Genomic DNA, 18653 nt, shown 5'->3' on the forward strand with positions numbered 1-18653 from the left:
ATAGGGCTGAAATTTCGCGCGCTCAGGAACGGCGAAATGACAAGTGATATAAAAAGAACGATATTCATAGGAGCACTTATATCACTTGTCATTTCGCCGTTCCTGAGCGCGCGAAATTTCAGCCCTATCATTTGTGGAAAATAATCGCTTCTAATTTAAAAACTATTATAGCCTCGACACTTTTGTATTAGGATTTTCGTCTGGAAATGTTCTGAGGAATCTGTCATTAAGAGGACCTCCGGTGGTTTTAGGACACCCTGTATACTCAAATTAACGCGTTCGTTGCTTTGTGTACACACAAGAATCTATAATCTTTTTAAAAGCATTCAATAATCTTACATTCCAACAATATCACAGTCTTATTTAAATACCACACTGAAAAAAATTTCTGGTTGAATATGGACGAATCAGATAATTCCTTTAGGATTTACCAGAATTTCTGTAGGATTACAGGAATTCTGGTAAATCCTAAAGGAATTATCTGATTCGTCCATATTCAACCAGAAATTTTTTTCAGTGCATAGTTGTCACTTCAAGAATGTATTTAATTATTTTGACAATAAAATCATTGTAATCGTTAAATTTCGATTTGAAAATATGTTATTTTCTATCCAATATTGTTTCCTTTCCATTCAAGAAAGTTATTCTGAGATAACAAGCTTAACTTTTCTTGATTGAATTACATAAATTGCTCTTTTCATTCAAGTAAGTTTTTCTCGCTTTAACGCATTATAATCTCATTTCACGATTTTTACGTTGAAACTAAACATATTTTCAAAAGAAGAACATTCTTTTTTTTCTGCGCAGAAGCATTGAAACGTTTTCATTTAACATCTGTTGTGCGAGTTCGTTTCGTGTACCCTTCAAAGCAGCCTTCATAAATTTACTAAATGAAGTTGAGGGCGAGATGCTTAATCTTCATTCGTTTGCGCGAAATAACTTGGACCCCTTCGAGAGTCAAAGTGGAGTGTCAGTCGTGCGGAAATGTCTCGCTCGGGTGGCCAGCACCCGGTCCGAAAATCACGATTGCCGACCCATCCTGATGCCGGCCGTGGTAACTGCGCCGCTGTCTTCACATTTGAGGAATATTGGGCGCGCTAAACGGGGACCGTGCGTTACCTGACAGCGCGCAACCACCAGTCGAGCGGTTCATTCGTCCCGTGGCGTCGCCGTGCTCCAATACGTCAGTCAGTGTTTGCTCGGCCGTCAGCGAAGACGACGAGCGACGCAACGCGAACGGCGAAAACACGTTTTGCAAGCGCCGCGGTAGAACAAGATCATCGCCGAGGATCGCGCGGAAACTCACGCGGATTTTAACTACGGCGCGGTGACGCTGCAAGAATATAACAGTGATGTAGTTCAGGCCTTATCGTAGGTTCAACTCGGATCTTTTTTCACGATAACAAGTGTCTTGACATTGACATTATTGCGATTTGGCTATGTTGAATATTTGCGAGAATAATTGCGATTTATCGTGCGTTTAAATTGCCTCTCACAATCAGCTCAAATCCGTCACTCGTGTTCACACGAAAGTATGATAGAAAAAAAACGCGTTGGTAATTTAGTAGAATTTTGAAAGTTTTTGGATGGTCTTTTATTTTTATTGCACAGAGAAAAAGAATATTTGAATGTCTAGTTTCAACGTGAAAATCTTGAAACGCGATTATATTGCGTTAAAGGAAGGAAAATTTACTTGAAGCAATTTTACATGATTTAATGAAGAAAAATATATGCTTATTATTGAAGAATAATTTTTTCGAATGGAAAGGAAACAATATTGGAAGATTATAATGTTTAAAACGATTTTATTGGTAATTTAGTAGAATTTTGAAAGTTTTTGGATGGTTTTTTAATTTTATTACACAGAAGAAAAGAATATTTGAATATCCAGTTTCAACGTGAAAATCTTGAAATGCGATTATATTGCGTTAAAGGAAGGAAAATTTACTTGGAGCAATTTTACACGATTTATTGAAGAAAAATATATGCTTATTATTTAAAAATAATTTTGTCGAATGGAAGGAAACAATATTGGAAGAGTATAATGATTAAATCGATTTTATTTTCACAATAATTACATGTATTCTTAAAAGTGACAATTATAGAATTTAAATAAGACTAATATTGTTGGAATGTAAGATTATTAAATGCTTCCAAGAAGATTACAGATTGTTGCGTATACACGAAACAATGAACGTGTTAATTTCAGTATATAAGAGCCGATCTGACACTTACGTTTTTTTCTGTGTACTTTCACAACTGTTCATTTACATATTTTCGCACAGACCGATTAACACGTTTCACAAGATTGTTTCCTCTTGCATATTTTTCGCCGTATTGCTTTTCTTCTGAAAAAAAACGCTCAATTATCACAGGCGATTGACACCGCGAAGGAAAATTCTCGACGGAAAGATTCAGCGCGACCGCAATCGTACTCGGCAGCCATCAATGGCATAAAATTGTTCGGTGGAAAAAAAACAACAGCGAAACCATTTGTTTCCGATCTCGGTCAATGACGTTTCGCCGACCAGCTGAGGAGCGTGTTGTTTTACTTGTTGTACAAACAGGTACGGGGATAACCGAGTGTAATAAGGTGTGCAAATTTATTCCGCATGGGACACCGGTAGAATAACGCTAGAAGTTTGTTGCGCGAAGGATCAGAAAGTCAAGATGATAACGGTACCGATAGCAGCCGCCAGTCCCTACAGGTCTTACAGCGACGGCAGTAAAGTCGCTAAAGTGCCCTTGGCGAGGGCACCGGAAGCTCATCCTCCGCCGAATGCGCAAGTATGTGTGCACCTTATTTATCGACCGCTACACTGTCGCGCGAATCGGCCGCGATCTTTTTTTTCTTTCGCGTTTAAATCACACCTGATTATCTCAGAGTTACGTAAATTTCGTAATTACATAAGCACACCTGTAATAGGTAATGAGGTAGCGTGTCTGTTCACTGGTCATTGATAGTTTTAACGAAACTGCATGCTGCGGCGAATCACTCGGTCATACGTGACCGCCAAAGTCGTTTACGTAATTTTATTCTCCACTCGCCTCGTCTCCGAAGTTACACGCAGACGAGGTAAACAGCTTCGGCGTTGTTTTGTCTTTTTATCAATACCAGACGTTATCGAGAGAGAGAGAGAGAGAGTGCAGCGAGTGCAATATTTTTAACGATGCCAATTGGCTTAAGTAGCAAGGTGGAAGCTTGGACACTTTTTTTTTCCCCCCTCGGAATTTCTTGCGTATCCTTTTAATTTAAGTGCGCGCCGTTTCTCCTCAATCCTGGAATGACTTCTTTTGCACTCTTAGAATTTTTATAACTTTTCTGAAATGGAATGTACGTCGCGAAAACGATTAGATGAACAATTACGTGGACAATCTTGTTTACTTGTATCCTTTATCCAGGACGCCAAGGAATTTCGCCGTAATTGCTGACGACATGCGCGGCAAAGGGTTAATTAAAGCTAACCCGGTGCCTCCGAGTGGAACGTGTCGCTTCGATACGTCACGGCGAATGACGGCGTTATTAATTTTCTTCATTGTGTATTCATCGCCTAGATTTCTTATCAGGGTATCTGCCGGCGATCATTATCGCACACTTCACCAACTTATCCCTGTTGCCGAAGATCGGTAATCGCTGTTTTCAAGTGGCACCGAAAGCCCATTCCGCTTTTCTCACCTCTCTTCGCTTCACTTCGCTCACTGCGTTTCTCGTATCCCAGCACGTGGCGACTGAAGAGGATCGCGAAGATAGCGCGTCACTGACGGAAACGTGCGTGCTACATCTTTCTTTCTTTCACCTCTTCGTTTTCGCGATGCGGCGAGTGCGGCGCAGAGAAATGTGCGCTGCGTAGTAAACAAACGTACGAAAAGATCCGAGTTGAAATCCACGAACACCACTGGTTTCTTCGGAATTTTCCAGTAACCACCGAGAGTGCCCTGCCACGCATATCCTTTTAGGGGTACAGCCCTCCAGATTGGAGGTTTCCTCCCCCAAGGAGAAGAAAAAGTCAGGATGATGTCGTTATGACATCAAATTGACGTCATCCTGACATTTTGTTCTCCTTGGGTCGGCAAGGTTAGCAGCCTATCGAAGATGAAGTAAATGCTCAAATTACCAGTTCGTTCTGGTACAGAACTGGTACAGAACGAACTGGATAAAACAAGCTTTTAAGCCTAACACGAGGCAGAAGTATTCGCGACTATAAGTAAACGTTAACGTCCACCTAGAGATTCGCGAAGAACGCGTCAAGATTTGCTGGGGCAATAATAGAGTGACAAAAAAAACCCATCCACTCAAAAGCCTAGTCTCTCGATTACGTTCTCTCGCTTCTGAATCGCTCGTCCCTTCTTCCTTTCCTTCCTTCCGCTTTGGCGGAAAGGCGTATTTTTGCGGGACCGAGCGTACAACGATCTAAATTTACATCGCCGGACAAACGTGAAATCCCAAGTCAGCCTGCCAGCAACCGTTGACTGACCGTATTCCGATTCCTTCGTGAGGAGCACGAAGGCTTCCACCGTCGAGACATTCCCGGCTGAATCGCCGGATTTCTCTCGATTGCATATTCATGCGCCGCGGCGTTTTCGGCGGAGAGAATGCGCGTTGGGAAATTTTTCAAGCTCCCCGTACCGATTTTGCTTTTATTCATAGACGAAATTCCCGGAAGGTCTGACCAAAGTCTGGGTCGAAGTCCCACTAGCTCGGGCCAAAGTTCCAGTAACACTTGAGGGTGGGGTGATTTTACGTAGACACGTAATCAGGAAAATTGGCAACGAATCTGCATACGCAAGCGCGAGGCATATGGAGCACATCCGTGTATACGAGTTCTGCGGAATCTGCTGTAAGCTTGGCAGTGAATCCTCTCGCCGCGATGTACATCGGGCTCAATTGTAATGAAGCTCTTATACGTTCGATCTTCCTTAGTGACGTTCGCTACGCTCGCACGTGTAACGAGCACGTACGCATATCGATGACCGTTGCGTCCGATAATTGCTACCCTGTTAGTCTAAGAACTCGCGTTAAGCTTTGCACGTATCAATTATTGGTAGCAACTGAAGCTGCATCTACCATCTACGTAATCGCATCCGTGATGAGAATTTAAGTGGCGATCTTCGTGCACGCCACTTGGGAACGCGGCAATAGTTGCGAACGAGATGATCTGGCGGTAAAATGACCCGATAATTGATTGATTGAAGTGTTTATTTATCGGCGATAGTTCTGGGCCATGTGGTCTCCTAGAAACGCAGTTCTATTACTATAACATACACTGAAAAAAATTTCTGGTTGAATATGGACGAATCAGATAATTCCTTTAGGATTTACCAGAATTCCTTTAGGATTTACCAGAATTTCTGTAGGATTCTGGTAAATCCTAAAGGAATTCTGGTAAATCCTAAAGGAATTATCTGATTCGTCCATATTCAACCAGAAATTTTTTTCAGTGTAGATAAAAAACATTGAACGGAACGCACGAAATTTCTAAATGGATCATCCGATCTTCTAGCGTGATCAATCCCTGCTCTTAAAAGTCAATCGGTGGATTATCACTGAAAACAGTGAATATTCACACACGGAAAGAATTTTCTCTCAAAATTTACCCTGAGTATCGTGTGATCGTGGGATAACGCGGCATTTTGAAGAACTTTGAGTTTTTAAAAATTTTACCATACATTTTACTAGTAAAATGTGCAATTACTATAAAAACAATTTACTAGTTTTACAAAACGTTTTACTAGTAAAATGTATGGTAAAATTTCCAAAACTCATGAAACTCTTCAAAATGCCACGTTGTCCCACGATTACATGATATTCAGGGTAAATTTTAAGAGAAAATTCTTTCCGTGCAGTCTATAAGTTCAATTCATTGCTGTACTTCTAACTGCGTTCAGTGATAACGCACTGATTGTCTTTTAGAGAGGTTTTCCCTCACGGATGCAATCCATGGAGATACGAATGGAAAGGGATTGCTGCGAAGGAGACTCGAAAATGGCAGAGGAAAGATGGAACGAAAGAGTGTTAAGAAACACTATAGTTTACATGCTAATACGTCTTTTCTTCTTGTTTCAATCTCGTCTTCACTGCGTATGCAGATGGCAGTGTGCGATGGTAGCCGACAAGTTTTTTTTTTTCCGCGATTACTCCGTGCTCTTCTGCACCGCCGGTCACGTACAACGATATATTGACGCAAGTTACGCGGGAGAATTTCTAGGAAATTCAATTATTTATACCTACGCGTCGAGAAAATACCGGTGTATTATGATATGTTTCTTCTTGGCGCGTATTTATTTTGTATCGTTTCGCGTGTCAATAATCATCCCGCTGGAATTGGCTTCCGAAGTCCATTCGAATTATTTACTGCTCCACTCCTTAAGCAGGAATTACGTAATATTAATTCTCGTTAATTTATTCAGAATTAATTTAACAAAAGAGAGATCCAGTTGCCCTTTCAGATTTTTTACCAGGTGACCTTTCAGATCCAGTTACGTCAAATCCAATTATAATTATTATACAAATAAAATTCATTAGGCTCTGACGTGAAATCACAAATATAAAATAATAAAGGATATAAGAGTCAAGACGGGATTGTTAGTGTCTAAATGGTTTTTAATAATTTTATAATTAATGATATTAAAAATCATTTAGACACTAACGTCTTCCTGCCTTGGCTCTTATATCCTTTGTTATTTTATATTTGTGATTTCACGTCAGAGTCTTATGAATTTTGACATTTGACTCCATTTTAATGATAGCCTGTCTTGGCTCTTGCTTCCTTTATTACGTCATATTTATAATTATTATGTATAAATTATACTATTTTTAATAGACGAAGCTAAAACTTTATGGGTTATATACGTACTTTCTTAGTACCCCGATGCAGCTCGTAAGTTATACAGTTTAGAAATGCAAACAAATTAATTGTCTTTTCTACATATGTACATAACGGTGTTGCAGTAACTTTAGAGGTTGCCTCCGATTTACATAAAAGCAATTTCGTGTTAAACGTGAATAATTTGAGGTTCGAAACAAAATTGTTCAAACATATTTCAGACATATTTCGCTGCGCTGAGTTAGCGTAAGATATTAGATTCTTACCGAGGATAATATTCGTGGAGCTTAAATAAACCTCGACCAGCTCGCAGGTGAAAGTTCAGCCGACACGAACGGATTAGGACTGGTCGCCTGCATAATTACATGAGATACGGAGAGCTATTATTTCCTTTAACACGCAAGATATTGTCAATAATCTCGAGTATCATCTGGTATCTTGCGCTATTTTGCGAGGGACGATTAAAAGAGTGAAGTTTCGGCTTTAATAATCGCCTTCGGCTAAAGTGACGCCTAATTTCCGATCATGATTGATCGTTGCTGACCAATATGAAATTCTATTTTCGGGGACGCCATTTTAATGATTGCCTGTCAATTTCAAGTGACACAGTTAACCCATTATCACTAATTATTAGTAATTGATACGTTGTTATTCTTCCCCTGCGTGCATTTACATAATCGTCGTGCTTTCAGCGCGACTACTAATGAGGCGTTATACAGCGCGAGGTCGCGCCTGAGAGAAAGACTATAACGCTTCTTTCTTGCGTCTCGACGTACGCCGTGGCAGATTTGCGCGAGGAATAAATTAGCTCCTCGCATTTCGATCCTTCTGCTATACATGATCGTTCGATATAGCGTACGAACTCTTCAGATGACAAAGCGTTGTTCGCGGCACACCAGCCGCAGTGGTCGTACGCGACGACAAAATGCGAATCGCGTAACGCTTTTAAGTCATACAGCGTAATTACGCGCGGGTACTTCCCCCCCCCCTCCCCTCCCGCGCTGCTCCTTGCAACGTAATGCATTTTGTATGTGGAGTCACGCCTGCGTAGTAAACCCAGAAATTTATGCTAAATCGAAATCTAGCGGGGCTAGCAAAAAGCTAAATCGATACAGATTCGACCTTAATAGTTTGCATAATCGTGTTTACTTGATTAAACACGTCCACGACAACAAGTGTGACGTAATTGGAATGAAAAATATACACCATCCCAAGTTATCTGCTTTATATCGGCTTAATATCGTCTAATTTATTGCACCCGCATCCTTTCTAGCTGCTTCTTATGCGCAACCTTGACGCACCCTTGTAATTTTTTATTCACCTTGTGTTAATAAAATGCGAATGGGACTAGTCTCCTCTTCGTAGTCTGTGAAAATGTTACATTAATTCTTACAAATGAGTAGGAAGATATTTCTTTTAATTACCGGCAACATCATTAAAATTTGAATATATACGTTTAACTTGGAGAATTCTTCCAATTGCTGTTAAGTTTATTTTACAGCGCATAAATACTTAAACCAACATTGCTAAAGTAAAAACGTATAACCTGATTGTTGAAGTAGAATTTATCTGAATAGAATTTATCAACTCCGCTAATCTAGGAGCTTAAGTCGCGATGACTTAAAAATTTCTGGATATTTTAAGTCAAGTTTGATTCTTGTGGATTCAAATTGTATCAACAAAATTGTCAAAGGTAATTTAAAACTTCAAATTAAACACAGATACAGCTGAAAATAATGCGTTATGCTTTATACTATCTGGTCGCGCCTTAGTAACATCGGATAATACGACCGTACAGCAACCAATTAAAATGCAATAATCTCAGGAAGAAATTACGTGGAATCGGAGCATGTCATTACATTATTAATTTATGTATTAAAAAATTAAGCGTCGAAGTGGACCCTTTTCGCAATCCACTCCTCTATTTGATCGAGTGAAAGATCGTGCGGGAGGCAAAGAAAAAAGTAAATTTTGTTTTTTCATACAATTTCGCGCAATTTGCATCACGCTCGTCCTTGGACGGGAATATATAGACGAACGGCCGGAGCTATCCTCGCGATCAAGTCTCAATTGAAACGAAACTCGGCTTCACGCACGCATTAAGTTTGCTCCCGCACGTGAATCTAATCGCCACGCTCGTGGCATCGATTCGTGGATCATCGGATGACGTATACGCCAACAAAATTTAATTCGATCAATTGGGATCGAAAGACAAAGTCGAACGTATGAGCCTCTACGCACGCGAAGTGCCAAGTGCCGGAGGAAAATAGCATCGGGAGAATAGTCCGACCGTCTATTTTCATCGCCCGGCGAATTGCTCTTATTGAGAAAAATATATGCGCGGCTTTTACAAAATTAAAATCGCAAGGCGTCATTCCAATTAAAAAAAAAAAATCTACGCGGTACACCGTAATGTCCGGACCGATTGATAAAACACCTATAAGTCGCATCGTAAGACTGTAGTTGCATTGTCGTATCAATTTTTATCCTTACTTTCTTCTCGTCTCGATGGATTAATTATTTCACGTTATCTGCACAACCGGAAAGTCCCTAGTGATGCGACGTCGAACATAATGAGAAGTTGACAAATAAATTCCGCGAAGGGCCCGCATCTATCGGATGCCAATAATATTGTACAACTTTGCGGAAGCACAGGAGGGACAAAGCACGTGCCTTAATTGGATACGAGAAGCCCCTCTGTTAACTAACTGCGTTCTTTCTATGTCACTAAGCAGACAAGCTTTCCCGGTATCCGGTCAAAATACTCGCGATGGTTACGGTAGTTCTTTGAATGAGTAATCGCACTCGCAGAAGACTCATCGTTACGTGGACACTCGGCGTTATCAGAGATTGTTATTATAAAAAGCCAAGTGTCTGCGTTAGTGTCATTATTGTATAACGAGCACAATGTTATCCCCGCATTGTCCTGTCGTTCGTAGTTTTCTTTCGCGTGCTTAACCGCGGGGAAACTCGTCAGGAAAATTATGTCGCTCTCGATCCCACGTTGAGAATGAGACTAACGACATCCAGTGTGAAAAAAAGTCACGTGGACTCAACGAAAAATCGGACTGATATGTGTCGGGGGAAGAGACTCGTCGGAGATTTCTGAAGTAAGAAATCTTGAAAGCATAGAAATTGCTGCAGACCGGAGCAGGGACATTTAACTGAACGCACAAAGAGGATCCCTTTAAATTCTGCAACGTTAATTTTCCTCGTCGTATGATTGTACTTGCCGTTAATTTTTGGGCAATCCCTAGATATTAATCGTGAGCCGTTTCTTTCTGCGACATCTAAATTAGATCTCCGGTAATCTCAAAATTTACTTCTCTTTCTCTCCTTTTTTTCTCTCTCTTTGTAATTTATTATAATTTTTTTGTTTCGGCGCACGCGTCGAATCTTTCGTTCTAGTGCAAAATTGAAGTATCTTTTCGGACGAGATCCGAAGCCACAAAGACGATGAACAGCACATGTGGAACGTGGGAAGAAATTAGAAGGAGAGAGAGAGAACTCTTTCGAAACAAAGACGGAGGATGAGAGCCATGCAGTCCGCGCGAGTGCTGCTGAAACAAGTTATTTCTGTCCACGGCCATCGGCCACGTTTGATGCACGTTTCCTTGCGAAATCCGTTTAGTATATCAATGGTCCCGTCGTAACGTTTTGTATCTCGGAATATTTCTAAATCGGACGCGCTTCCCGCGGGGGACATTCTCGCGAGGAGCAAATTGCAGAGCGCAAGGTTTTTGCGAAAGTTGCATTTCATTTGTAGCGAAGGATGATAAAAATTGTGAGAGTAAAAGCCACCAAAGCGATAACGAACATTTCGTTACTCTGAGTCACTCCTGTATAAATGAAGCAACGACGAGAGTGGACAAGATGGAAAGGGTTTTTTTAATTAGAAACTTAGCGACAATTAAACGCGCAAATATCTCGCGCCACGTATCACTTAGAAAAGAAATATATTCTGTTGTTAATTAATTTCAGTTGAAACAAACTCAGTTGTTTGTTTGCTGTTCTCCCTTTTGTGCTTTTCTCTCGCAATAACATTCTGATGATAATAAATTGCCTCCCCTCTGCGTCCCTTTCCTCCCCGTCTCGCTCTTAAATAGACGCGATTTTTGTACGAATTATGTAATCCCACGACGTTTGTTCCTCTTGCAGATTTGTAAAGACATGAAGGAACATTCGGCAGCCCAACGAATGGAGAGAGATAAGGACTTGCCACAGCGGTCGCAGAGCAGCGCGGCTAGCTTGACGTCTATAGGTGCCGATATATCTCCGAGTTCTTCCCAATTCTTCGAAGTGATTATCTCTTTTCTTACGTCCTTATTTTCCTTGTAATAGTACGATTATCTGACAAGATCTCATTATATGGAACTTGAATAAAACGACATTGCGGAAGTTCACTTGAAACTGAATTGAGAGAAAGATTTGGCCATTATCGGTCTTCGCTTACGTTTTGATCGCCGAAAACTTGGGAAGTTAACGGTATCTTGACATTTCCTTCCGCTTGAATTTCAGGTGTTCTACATCGGCAAAATCAAAGTATCACACCCGAAAGTACCGGAGTCGTTCATCGACGACGCCCTGATAAAGTTTCGCGTTCATGGACTCGAAAAATCGAGATCGTCAACGAGCAATCTTCTATCGGATTGCCAACGGCTGAAACGTCAAGCTTTGATGTCTTCCATTAATAGTAGGAGAAACAGTACGGTAAGAACGCGTTCTCAGCACTCAAGTAATTCCGTTTCGAGTGTTATAACGTTCGTGATGCGTCGAAATAGAAATAATATAACACTAATGTCTACTTCTACCAATGTGTAATTTTCAATCTCGGTTTAATTTACTTTCCATCTTTTTCAATTCTTAGAACTAAAAAAAAAAGATAAAAAGATCCCCATTCTTTATCTCTCGCCACTCGCTAATTTATTATTTTAGTAATTTGTACCGAAGAGAATCCAAAACGAGGAGCGAAACTATTTGAATTTTTTGTAAATTTAGAGCTTAATGTTTGACATCTTGTATATGCTTTAAAGCGTTATTTCAATTTTTTGTGATTTTCGGTTGTAATGTTTGACAACTTGTATATACTTTTAATTATGTATGCTATTTTTGACTCTCACATGCCTTAGTTTTTTTCTTCCCTTGTTTAAGATAAAAAGAAAATTAAACCGAGATTAAAGTTAATCTGCATTGTGACAGAAATGGATCTGAAAGCAATTTCGATTTTAGTACCACTAGTGTTCCTTTATGACGGATGCTGTGAAAAACATTTCTCGTACTTGTCTTTACAGTCACATAATCATCGCGAGCAAACAAATGAATGGATTTTTACCTACAAAAGAGGAGATACACCGTTACATTTTCAGGAATCTACCGCCAGTGAATCCGGCAGTATCGAGAACGTGTCGGGAAACGGTATAATTCCAAGCGTGAATCCGCTTGGAATACCGCCAGTTTTGAGCGGGTCCGTGGAGACTTTTCCAAGAGCGACCGCCAACCCCGCAGAAAACGATAATCATGATGAGAATCGGACGTCCGAATCTTCCGCTAATTCTAATATCACTGTACCTGAAATTATGCGAAACCGTGCAGCATCTACCGGCAGTGTTTTAAGTGGCAGAAGAGATTCTACCATTAAAGGAAACGATGACCACAATCGCACTATGGTTTTTCAGGTGCGGAATATAAAAGTATTTTTTTTATAGCATTTTGGTTTCATACTAATTATTCGACGAGCGTTATTAATATAAAACCACACATGCTGTGTTAATAATTAAACATAAAGGAGAAATTCAAAATGTAACATAAGATGTAAGTTGTATTTATATAATAGCAAAAAGGAAACGGAGAAGAAGCACATGTAATTTTTACGCTTATATTTGTAATACATAAATTTTATATTTTTTTAGGTAGGGCGATTCGATCTGAGATTGATTAGTCCTGACAGAAAGCAGATTCTTTTGCACAAACAATTAAAAGATGTAGCCAGTTGCGCACAAGGCGTGAGAAACCCCGAGCACTTTGGATTTATTTGCAAAGAATCAGATTACTTCATCGGATATGTCTTCAAATGCCAATCCGGATCAGTCGCGGATGACCTTGTTGCAGGCAAGATATTTTAGTTTATCTATGACACAGTAAGACTCAGGCACACTATTATTCTTCTTGTTAAAACTATAATTTATTATGCTAATAATAATTTTTTTATTTTTCTCTGCAGCGATTAGTCAAGCTTTTCTTACGACTTGCGACGTTGTAAGGAAGGAGAGATATCCTGTATTTTCTTGCGATCACTGTCCTATGTACTGGTATAATAAATTATGCCAAGAAATTGAAGGTAATGTATTTATACTGTAAAAATAGGGTGTACAATTTTTCGCTCAACTTTCTACACACATATCATTTTTAGGACAAAATGATAGAAGAGTGCAGAGTATTATCTTTTCCCGCATGGAACTATTGCCGGAGGACGAGCAGGAGATTGTTGTGAGCCAGTATAAAGGCGCCGAGGCTGCGGGCAACATTGGTGCAAGCTCCTCGAGTTTACGAGAGCAAAATCAATTCTTAATGCGACTATTGCGTGCTCATTGCGAGTCAAAGCAAGCTAGACATGTACATGATACGGCTGAGAATAGGTAATACAGCATAAACGCAGAGTGTATATACCTGTATAAATGTTCCATTAGTATCGAAATATTTTTTCCGAATGCGAAGCGTTCTGACACAATTGTTTTACATTGCAGGAGTGAATTTCTCAATCAATATCTAAGCGTAGGCGTTGGTAGCACGATATTTATGAAAGCAAAACGCTCTCTTACAAATAGCTTCGACAATCTTATGAAGAGAAAAGGTTCGCGTGACGAATTTGGCCTTGGTCCGCAATTGAGGGATACGAATCACTTAAATACGGGAATACTTAAGAATGACGGTCATAGTCCAGATAATTCGCGACAACCGTCTATATTGGACATTTCGCCGGAATCCAGTAGACCGAGATCGTTGCGTGTTTCGCCCGAACAGCAAATAGTTGTAAATAACGGGCCAAAGAGTTCCATGATGGACATGTTAGTATAAATTTTATTGTACTTAATTTTTTGTTAGTATTTCTTATCGCCTATTGCTTTATGCGGTTGTTATATTTTTTCGCAGCTTTTTAAAAGTTGGCAATTCACCGAAAACGTCCCCTACGGAGATTGATGGGAATAACACGATACAAGCCAATAGTTCGTGGCGGCAAACGATATTAAACAGAGTTGTGACGCCGAATAAAGATCATAACGCTACAGAAATTGAAAAGATCAATATTCTCAAGAATTCGGCAACGCCTGTTAAACGGAGATCAAAACAAGAATTACGAGATTTGTGGAAGAAAGCGATCAATCAACAGCTGATACTTATAAGAATGGAAAAGGAGAACGCGAAGCTTAGAGGTAAAAAGCCCTGTATCTGAAAATACGTTTAAGATATTTAATGCGATATTCGTGTTGTCTAAATTTCCTGATAAAATGTCAGAACGTCAAGAGGAGGCAACGGTAAAGAGGATCAAACTCGAATACGACGAGCTTAGTAGCTGTGCGCGTGAAGTGATAGAAGTTTGGGATCTTCTTGTTAGCAAGGAATCGCGAGTCTCTACGAAATGTGATAATCAAATGCTTTTACATGCTATTAAGCAAGGTAACGAGAAATGAAAATACATCTCGGTCGAGCATAATATTTCTGAAATTTGACAATATTAAAAAAAATCTTTTTATGCATAATGAATTCTTTTCAATATAGGCGTACCGAAAGGAAAAAGAGGTGAGGTTTGGCAGTTTCTAGCCGAGCAATTCTGCTTGAAGCAACCGCCTATAGACACTCAAGAATTTCCAAATTATAATACACCCTATGAACTTCTCCTGAAGCAACTCACGTCTCAACAGCATGCTATCCTTATTGATTTGGGAAGAACTTTTCCAAGCCATCCGTATTTTAGTTCCCCCTTGGGACCTGGTCAATTAGCACTCTTCAATTTATTAAAGGCCTACTCCTTGCTAGATCACGAAGTCGGTTATTGTCAGGGCCTCAGTTTTGTCGCCGGAGTGCTTCTATTGCATGTGAGTGCAATTTTAAGTTTTATATTACTCTTTCCAATAATTTATCCAAGAATTTATTGAATAATTTTACAATTTTACATTCCGTTCTACAATAATCAATTTTTCATACGAAATATTATTTCTTAATTTTTTTTATTAGATGGCGGAGGATCAAGCCTTTTTCTTATTGCGGCATCTAATGTTTCGCCGAGGACTCAGAAAATTGTACTTACCAGATATGGCGGCATTGCAATTACACTTGTATCAACTCTCTAGGCTGTTACACGATCGCTTGCCAGCTATTTACAATCATTTCGACAAACATGAAGTTTCACCTACTTTATATGCTGCTCCGTGGTTACTGACGCTGTTTTCCAGTCAATTTCCTTTAGGTTTTGTAACCAGAGTTTTTGGTAAGATTTCATTTACCTATTAATATTAATAAATATTCATTTACCTATAAGATATATTTATATGTACTTAATTTATGCTTGTGATACAATTCATTTTGCTTCTATAGATTTGCTTTTTCTGGAAAGCTCCGAAGTCCTTTTTCGTGTGTCAGTCGCATTACTAGAAGAACATCAAGATCAATTGTTATGTTGCGACAGCTTTGAAGAAATTATGGAGTACCTCAAGGTAAAGTTATAATATTCCAATCCTTTATCATCAAAAGAAATAAGAAATGAAAGAATGAACTCGAATAAATATTATTTCATTATATTTCTATTCGTAATTCTAGATACGTGTGCCAGCGATAGACAAACAAAGCTTAGATCGCATAATGAAACGCGTATTTTATCCCGACTTGGAGATTACAAAACAATTGAACGAGTACAGAGTAGAATACCAAGTGCTCCAAGAGGAAATGTTATCGGTGAAGCCACAAATGGAGAATTTGGAAAAGTTTAAATTAAGAAATAAGCAACTTACGCAAGAAGTTGCACAGCTTGGCGAACAACTTGAGGTAGTTTATTTATTAAAAACATTTATCAAATATTATTGTAGAGACTCTCGGTACATGCATCTTAGATTCACAGTTTTTAAGTAATGATAATTACATTACACATTTATTCAGTAATTAACAGGCATATTACCGATATTAAAATGCCAAGCAAAGTAGAGTAATCGCAGTTAAATATATGAAAAATTATAGATTATGAAATATGAAGACAAATTTTAAAATTACTTTTAGATATAATTTTCCATATATTGAACCTAGATTTTACAATAAATGTACCTCATTTTTACGTATTATTATATATTACTTCTTTAATTCTCTTCCCTCTGCTATTGTTACAATACTGGCATTACATTACAGATTACTATGAGCAACTTGCACAGGCTCGAAACAGCGCGTTCAATGCAACAAGCGACTGTCTACAAACTTGAGTCTCAGAATCGCAGTCTTGAGGTAACGGTAGCAACATTAGGCGCGTTCATTCAGCAATTAGCGGATACACGTGCCGATATCGAAGTCCCGGGTGAAGTTCGCAGAATAATCGCACAACTGAGTATGGTCGAAAAACGACGTAATGCTGGTACCAAATCATACCCTTTAAAAATCATCGAGGACAACAAACACGGAATGATAAAAAGTAATTCGACTGGAAGAGAATCTCAAAATCTTTTACGAAATAATAGCATGGACACACCGTTTCCTCTGAAGCCGACTTTGAGCCAACCCAATTTAGCAACGAAATTAGAGAAAGTCTCGTCGTTCTTTTCGAACTCGCACAATCACATACAGAGGCAACGCGCGCAATTAGCGGCTCTTAGAGACGAGTATTCGGAGCAAGCGGTAAGACGTAACAACGACGAGAATGATCCTAAAACAGTCAACATCGACATTCAAATTACGGATACTATGAATCTGGCAAACAATCCGGCCCCACAGGAGGAAAAGAATTTAAAAGTTCCAGCTACCAACTTGGAGAAATCAATATCGTTACCATTGAAACTCAAATTAAAATCGTCCAAGTCAGCATATGAATTAGGCTCTGTAAAAAAGGTTCCCACTAGCAAACTCGAAGTTACAAACAACGATTCATTAACAAATTTGACAGGAACCATACATCCACTTGATACTTGTAGCGATGTAAATTTCCGATTCAGCGGAACCACGAAACTGAAATCTATCAAACCTGTGAAATCTAGTCAGAGTTGCCAGGAAGATGGTAGTAACAAACAGAAGTCCGAACAGAACGCCGATCCTTTAAACAGATAACAATTACTTTCAAATACGTCTTCAAAGAGCATCTTATCGAAAAGAATTTTCATAAAAAATATATACTTGAAACGATACTGGTAATGAATAGCTTAAAGATTGCACTCTTTATACTTGACTATTTATTACCCTGTTTTTGAACAGGCAAGTTTTTAAATTGGCTAATTTATGTACGAGAGAGAAATTGAGAGAAAAATTCTTCTTGATTCTCGTTCAGATCTGACATTTGGCAATACATTACAAATTATGAGAGCAAAATAGTCTACTGAAACAATGTTGAACGTTATATTTGGAAATCTCGCACATGAAGGTATATAATTGATTAAAAATGTTATTTTCAAATATTTAAAACCATACGTAGAGATGCGCCAAATATTCAGACAGATATCAAAATAAGGTATTAAAAAGACACCGGTGACTATCATATTTCAGATTGCCAAAGGAAGTGCCAAACTTTCTCTGTGTTAGAATATATTTTGTAGTAAGATAAAAATGATTTTAATTACTTAGAAAGATGAGTACGTATGTACATAGACAGATACATATATTGCATATATGTATATTTATGCGTAGATGTCCGGTTGCATCATTGAAAAAAAATATATTGACAAAAACCATTAATATATAGGCTGCTATGCACTGTAAGATTCAAAGAACTAAGTATTACTATTTTTGCACAAAACGAGCCTTGTGATATCAGGGATAGTTAACATACATACATACATACATATATATATATATACATATACTCTTTGTTCTTTATAGTAAAGTTTTACCATCGTTGATACATGTGACAGTAGCGATATTTAACATCCATATCAAACGTGTTATAAATTAGAGAATAGATAACTCAATCTCTAAAGAGATATCCAATATTGACATTTTAACGGATATTAATGTGTAATAGAGGTATACGTAAAGATGACAAAATTATATTTTGTAGTATTCGGGTCTCTGTAATATTTTATCAGGTAGTTATTATATATACATAATTGTAGTGACATATTATTTGTAATGAGATAATGCAAGTATATAATCATATAACAGAAATAAAGATATTCTGTATGTAATTGTTCTTGTTATCATAGATATATTAGAATAGATCACATTTTGTATTTAGTATTGTGAACTAAAAAATATTTCATAGGTTTTTAATGATGTTTTGTTGACTTTTTAATCTTATTGTGATGATAGATAAAAATATTGAAAATATTCAATAAAAATTACTAATTTGAATAATTAGCATTTTAATTTTCTTAAGTAATAATAAATTTTAAGAAATGATGCATATTTTAAAAAGTAATGAAAGAATCACTTTGCATCTATATTCGTGAAATAAATTTTTACTTATTTCTTTCTTTTAACAATTGAAGTCTTTGTTACATGTTTTCATTCCTATATTAATTTTATTTAAAAATTAAATTAATTATGTATATGGAAATTAAATTAAAAATTATGTATATGGAACATATGATTTAATCAAGATAAACTTGGAGAAGGTGGATCGCCAGTGGGTGAAGAAAAATAACA

General features: G+C 38.2%; 1 protein-coding gene across 7 annotated transcripts in view; it reads left to right on the top strand.

Moving 5' to 3' along the window:
* LOC105561621 (TBC1 domain family member 4) overlaps positions 1-18193 on the top strand; it is a 27081-nt gene extending 8888 nt beyond the window's left edge. For 3 of the 7 annotated variants that reach the window (XM_012011762.1, XM_012011763.1, XM_012011760.1), the window contains exons 2-15: positions 10983-11123; positions 11343-11534; positions 12191-12499; positions 12734-12932; positions 13045-13161; positions 13234-13459; positions 13568-13888; positions 13974-14254; positions 14337-14498; positions 14601-14917; positions 15057-15309; positions 15417-15535; positions 15639-15863; positions 16218-18193. In XM_012011762.1, coding sequence (XP_011867152.1) covers positions 10995-11123; positions 11343-11534; positions 12191-12499; positions 12734-12932; positions 13045-13161; positions 13234-13459; positions 13568-13888; positions 13974-14254; positions 14337-14498; positions 14601-14917; positions 15057-15309; positions 15417-15535; positions 15639-15863; positions 16218-17123 — 3756 coding nt within the window. In that variant the 5' untranslated portion in view covers positions 10983-10994 and the 3' untranslated portion in view covers positions 17124-18193. Of the gene's footprint in view, positions 1-1168; positions 1372-2375; positions 2788-7679; positions 7761-10982; positions 11124-11342; positions 11535-12190; positions 12500-12733; positions 12933-13044; positions 13162-13233; positions 13460-13567; positions 13889-13973; positions 14255-14336; positions 14499-14600; positions 14918-15056; positions 15310-15416; positions 15536-15638; positions 15864-16217 lie in introns of those variants that run through there. The other 4 variants (XM_012011758.1, XM_012011757.1, XM_012011761.1 and 1 more) reach the window with 4 other exon arrangements.
* Positions 18194-18653: the final 460 nt, after the last annotated feature.

Source organism: Vollenhovia emeryi, unplaced genomic scaffold (assembly GCF_000949405.1).
Source record: "Vollenhovia emeryi isolate VEMERY1.0 unplaced genomic scaffold, V.emery_V1.0 DF939205.1, whole genome shotgun sequence".
Classification (NCBI taxonomy): Eukaryota; Metazoa; Arthropoda; class Insecta; order Hymenoptera; family Formicidae; genus Vollenhovia; species Vollenhovia emeryi.